Below are 6,320 nucleotides of genomic sequence, written 5' to 3'. Positions count from 1 at the left end.
ATCTTTTTTTCACTGTCATATTAATAATTTATACAAATATGTTATGTGAATATTGTATTTGAATAATATCATGTTTTTTTACAAGATTACAAAACTGCGTTTCCATATTCATTGCCAGTGCTAAACATCTATGCTTCACGTCACATGTGCTATAGATTTCCAGTAGTGGCAGTGAATATCGGAACGCAGCCTAATATCGAAAAACGTTGTCGTACGGAACGAGCGCGTTACGTACGTTGCCTCGTGGCCGGCTTGGTGGAAAGGAAACGGAACATACTGTGTCTGTACTCTTCCACCGACAGCGGAGCGTGACGTCACGCACACGGACGTGACTCTCGCTTGTATGCGTACGAGAGCATCGAGGCGATAAGGGTCTCCTCACTTCGATGCTCTCGATGCTGCCTGCACGATCTGGCATCTCTGGCTACGAATGGAGGAAATGGAATAAACGTGATAGCCAAACGTGGTTATTGGGCTGCTAGTTGTGCAGCCCTGCTATACGCTATCTAGTTACGTCTCCTTATTCTTACTTCGTGGCTATCACGCCCGCTGTCATAAAACGATTGCGCATCCTATTTGCGCGGACAAAGAGAGAAAACTTCTCCTCTTTTGCTTCTTTGTCTGTTCTGCCAAGACATGCATGCTGTATCTAAGTATATATGTCTATGATAAAAACCTTTTTAGTGTAGTATCTATACTTCAAGATAAAAAATTTTCTTGTACTGGCGAAGAGTCACTTTTTGTTATGTTATCGGTTATTATAGAAAAACGGTTTATATAACGGTCACAGAAAAACGATTATTATAGAAAAAATAATACAATAAATGCTAATCACAGATTTTTATATTCTAGTGTATGCAAGCTTTATGTTACATAACATTATATCTTTCATTTGTACAGCATTATGTAAAAAATTACAATGTATCATAATTATACTACAATATTTATCATAATTATACTAGTTGTTAGAAATATTTCTTTTCTTATCCGTATAAAAGTATTATTTTAATAGTGATCCCTTATTTCACAAATTGTATGGAAAAATAACAAAATTTAAATACCATTACAAAAAAATTAATTTTCAAATGTAGAGAATTGAAAGGCCAATAGGAGACGAAACATCGATTGTTTGTGTGTAATATAATAAATGATTATAAATTTATTTCAAAGTTAGACGTTTCGATTCTTGTGTTGGATCTTCTTCAGTAACAATTAAATAAGAGTGTATAAACGAAGTTAATATTTTGGACAGTCACATTGATAATAGCTTTGACTTTGTGAGCAACATCGAAAACATTGAACTGCAGCGTGATCACATTCTTTTATCTCTAGATGTAATTTCCCTGTACACGAATGTACTTATCGATCTGGCTCTAAAGAGTATTAAACTGAGATAGAAATTTATTAGAGGCAATACAAAATTTTCATTGAATGAATTTTTAGATGCAGTTGAGTTTGCTCTCTCCTCGACTATTTCTCTTTTGACGGGTAAATATACAAGCAGACTTTTGATGTATCGATGGGCTCACCCTTATCTCCGATTATGGCGGATATTGTTATGCAAGATCTGGAGAAATCGGTATTAAAAAAAGTACCTTTCAATCTTTTTTTTTATTTTAAATATGTGGACGACATAATTTTAACAGCTTCTTCTGACTATTTTGATGTATATATATGTATACATATATATATAATTTATTGGACTTATTTAATAATTATAATGATAGGTTAGGTTACAATTCACCATTGAAACACAAAATAATAACACGTTGAGTTATCTTGATACTTCATTAATTGTTTCTGGAAATAATTTTTAATTCATATCATAAAAAAACTTTTTCCGGGAGATATCTTAATTTCCTCTCTACTCACCCGCTGTCACAAAAAATCGGTACAATTATATGCACGGTTGACAGAGTGATGCTATTATCTCATCCTTGTTTTCATGCCGATAATTTTAAATGTATAATTGAAATTTTGCTTTTAAACAATTAGTCAAACAATTATCGATTTGATATTCAATATTATAAAAAACAGAATTAAACATCTATCCTGCACTAAACTTAATTTAAGTTTGTTGTTCTAAAAAAACGGTAACTAGATCAGTTGGTTCACAACCAAATAAGAATTATTTTGTCGTCCGATATGTTAAAAAATTATCTGACACCATCTCAAAGTATATTGGGAGAGAGAATGACCTAAGTTTGACTTTTAGAAGTTTAAACAAGCTATATAAATAGAAATAAACTAAGAATTATCTCGGGCTCTAAGTCTTTTGAACTAATCAATGAATATAATTGGTCGTGACGAGCCGTTCGCTGGATGTTGTGCGGAAAATATGTCTATATATATATACACATATGTACATATATAAACAAATTCACATTTTCATGTGAGTTTTTGAATTGTAATTTCAATTCTTTTAAATCATATAGGATGCTAGATTTGCATCTCGTATATGAAGGACCCCGGATACCCCCTCAAATTAATTTATAAAAGACCCTTTGGAACTTGATCATAATAAGAATTTAATTTACCGTCTGAAATGTAATAACTGCGAAGCGTCATATGTAGAACAAATGAAAAGGAAACTCAGAACGAAAATCTCGGAGCATAAGAAATCAAATCAATAGAAATACAAATAATATATCTGTAGTAACTCAGCACAGACTCGAGAACGATCATGATTTTGATTGGAAAAATCCGGAGATCCTTGATTCTGAAAAATTTTATTATAAACGTTTGGTGTCTGATATGCTACATATAAAATTACAAAAAATGCAATTAATGTCGGAAACTAAAGCTATATTTCTCATTTCTAGATTTGTATAATAAAAAATAAACTTCTTTCTCCATTATGTTCCCAACGATTACAAATATATTATATATATTCTAAACGATTATTTTTGCGTGTGGGGAAAACTGCTTATATTTACGACCGTTTGTGAAGAATGTACAAACGGTCGTAAATCATCAGTATGTTGTTTTGTATTTAAGCTGTTGATTTTAAACGACTGTTAAGTTTTCCTTTTTATCTTCTTGACAATGAATAAGAAGTTTACTAGTTACTCATACTATTTCTAATTTTTTAACCTTTTTATTTTAAGTGAGCTTGATATACTTCCTGTTTTTAATTTAGTGAGTATTTTATCAATAATTTATTGTACTTAATGAATAAAGCTTTCCTTGATTTTTTGAATCTTATTAAGCAAACCAAAAATACTTTTGTTTATACATTCTTATTTAGTTGTTACTGAAGAAGATCCAACACAAAGATCGAAACGTCTAACTTTGAAATAAATTCATAATCATTCATTATATTACACACAAACAACTGTGTGTTTTGTCTTGTATTGACCTTTTAATTTCTTTACCGAAGTTTTCACGAGCGATTTCAACTTTTCTTTAATTATTAAATGCACTTTAAAGTATATTAAGTTCAGTGAAAAAACTCTTTAAAATATCATAAGTTTTTATATCATCTATATTGAATAATTTTGCAATTATTTCTATTTTTCAGACTTCGAGTGTTGCAAATTAGCCCTGGTATAGAATTCTTAGGCAAAATTCGCTGGGAATTAGCAGGTACATTGCTACTAGTGTGGATACTTTGCTATTTTTGCATCTATAAAGGTGTTAAATGGACCGGCAAAGTAGTCTATGTCACCGCTCTTTTGCCATATTTGTTGCTTTCTATACTTTTATATCGTGGTGTTACGTTACCTGGCGCTATGGAAGGCATTAAATATTATGTTACTCCAAATTTGTCTAAATTGCAAGAGTCTGAGGCAAGTCCGGTTTAAATTATATAGTTTATATATTATAATAATTTATTTTATATTATAATAAGTTATATTATAATAAGTTATAGATATTATATAATGTGTTATAATTTTATATATAAAAGAACGCAACAATATATACAGGTAGGAGCAAAACTAAACACACTTATAAAATTTTAAGATAAATAATATTTTATTCTGATCGGCTTACTGGTCTTGCGGCCTGAATACGGGAGTTGCGAACATTAGTGTCTCGAGTTCGAATTCGTTCTCAACATTGTAGGATTTTTTTCGGGCCGTTTCAATCAAGTTATTCGATTTGAAAGACAAATTGAATTGAGCCTCCAATAATTAATTAATTTATAATTTGAGTTGTAATCTCGAAGTGTCATGCGCACTTTTGGAATTTACCTAACATTTGTAGGTCCATTACACTCTACAATCCGCACTTTGGATGCTATGGGCTAATCACCTGTACATCTGAGATCTAATAATTACTGAAACCTTTACGAATTGTCGGATTGTTTCGTGGAAATTTCGTGAAAACCTATGTTCTACTGAGGAATGACGGGAAAATATTATTATTATTACTATTTTATTCAATGTATGTATGTAAATAAAAAGAACAAAATACGTAGATACGTAGATACGTGTTGTGTAAGATGCCTAGATTTTACAAGAAAAATTTAACGTTTGTGTTATTCTCATTATTTTAGTTTATAGAAAGTTTTTTCGTGTAGTCGATCTTGCACTGCAACTCATTTTGAATAAACATTTAGTTTTTGATACATTTAGTATTTTGTCTACAAACCTTTAACTTTGATAATGATTTAAATATATTTAGGCATACTTAGTACTATATTTTTGCAGTATTCTGACGTAAGAAAATACACTTTTCCTGCACTGTTTGCTACAAAAAAATTATAATCATTGAGAAAGTATTATATTTATATAATGCTAACTTTATTTTTAAATATGCCCATTTTCTGTCGGGTTTAAGTCCGAGCTTTGAGTAGATTAGGTTACTATGATTGAGCCTGCAGCCAATCTTTTACGCTCTTCACACAATGCTTTGACGCATTGTCATGTTAGAATATGATATCACATTCTAGTACTGGCATATTTTTAACTATTTCTAATCAATTTTTTCCTAAAACGTTCTTATAAGTATATTAGTGTACCGTACCTTCGATGTAATAATATACGCCGTACGCCAAATGCGTTTTTTCATACCAAGTGAACCACTGTAAAAGAGTGATTCTAAAAATCGCCCGTTTTAGGGTCCTCAAATTTTAAACTTTAAATAGTGTACTAAATGATAGCTTATGATGAAACATTAATAATAATAATAATAATAATAATAATAATAATAATAATAATAAGATAGGAGCTATTAGAGCCCACCCGCTCCTATCTTTATGTCACCTAGATCTATAAGATCTTCTGTGACTCCGCTAGTTGCTTATCGGCCTGTCTGCTTCAGCCCGGCATTTTCTTCCAGGCTTTGCAGATGGCCGATCTTAATATTTTTCAGGCCTCGGGCTTCAAAAACATGCAGCTCAGGGATCTGAATCTTTTAAGAACTAAAGATGGACAACGACACAGTATATGCTCGCTGTCTTCATTTTCCTCACCGCATAATCTGCAGTTTGTTTTGTCGGCCAATCCCATGTTGTACAAATGTGTCTTAAAAGCCCAGTGTCCAGTAAAAAGACCGATACTTAATCTTAGTCTATTTTTATCCATAGCCAGTTCCTTAGCCCTGCTTGACGATGGCTGACTCATCAGAAGTCTGGCCTGGCGACAGTTTTTCAGTTTCTTCCAGGAGTCCTGGTGCTCTCGCTTCAGCCGATCCCTGATGCAATTTTTCCCCACGGCAAAGAGAACGCCGACTTTTTGGCCAGCTGGTTCCTCTAAGGTGCCCAGCTTTGCCAAGCCGTCCGCTATCTCATTACCGCGGATACCTTGATGGCCGGGTACCCAGACTAGTGTGATCTTGTTATGATCTCCCAGTCTGTTTAGAGCTTGTATGCAGTCCCGAACCACTGACAATTCAGTGATGGTCTTAGCAAGGGCTCCTATAGCGGCTTTACTATCTGTGTAGATATGGATCCTCCTGCTCATTGTCTCTTTTGAGAGCAGGAGTCTTGCACATTCCAGGATAGCCAAGACCTCCGCTTGGAAGACCGTGGCTAACTTATCCAGAGAGAAAAACTTACTGTGATTGTTTTCTGGACAATATATACCTGCTCCAAAGCGGTCGTTTGCTCCAAATCCATTGGTGAATCACGCATCTACGTTCGGTTGGATCTGTAGGTTTTTATTATTCCATTTAGCCCTAGTGGACAGGTTTATAGAAAACACCTTGTTCACTTGATATATTCTATCTTGCTTCAGTGTGAAGGGAAATTTGTGAAGAAACCCGAGCTTGGTATGACTTATCTCGAATTGTCTTCACTCCCCCTTTAGACACTTTAGTCTATATGCTGTGAATGGCGCTGACTATTTGTTGATTTAAAAGAGGAATACAAAGTGCTA

At 33.2% G+C, this 6,320-nt stretch overlaps 1 protein-coding gene across 1 annotated transcript; it reads right to left on the bottom strand.

The window, feature by feature from the left end:
- Positions 1–5,312: 5,312 nt before the first annotated feature.
- Positions 5,313–6,076, bottom strand: LOC109862210. Its single transcript, XM_020442198.1, has 2 exons — positions 6,029–6,076; positions 5,313–5,978 (listed from the first exon to the last, which is right to left on the bottom strand). The coding sequence occupies exons 1-2, from the start codon at positions 6,074–6,076 to the stop codon at positions 5,313–5,315; spliced, it is 714 nt and encodes a 237-aa protein (XP_020297787.1).
- Between the last annotated feature and the right edge of the window lie 244 nt (positions 6,077–6,320).

This window comes from Pseudomyrmex gracilis, unplaced genomic scaffold (genome assembly GCF_002006095.1).
Source record: "Pseudomyrmex gracilis isolate BER0280 unplaced genomic scaffold, ASM200609v1 scaffold_1494, whole genome shotgun sequence".
NCBI lineage: Eukaryota > Metazoa > Arthropoda > Insecta > Hymenoptera > Formicidae > Pseudomyrmex > Pseudomyrmex gracilis.
The sequence above is the reverse complement of the archived record's forward strand: the minus strand, read 5'-3'. Positions and strand labels throughout refer to the sequence as shown.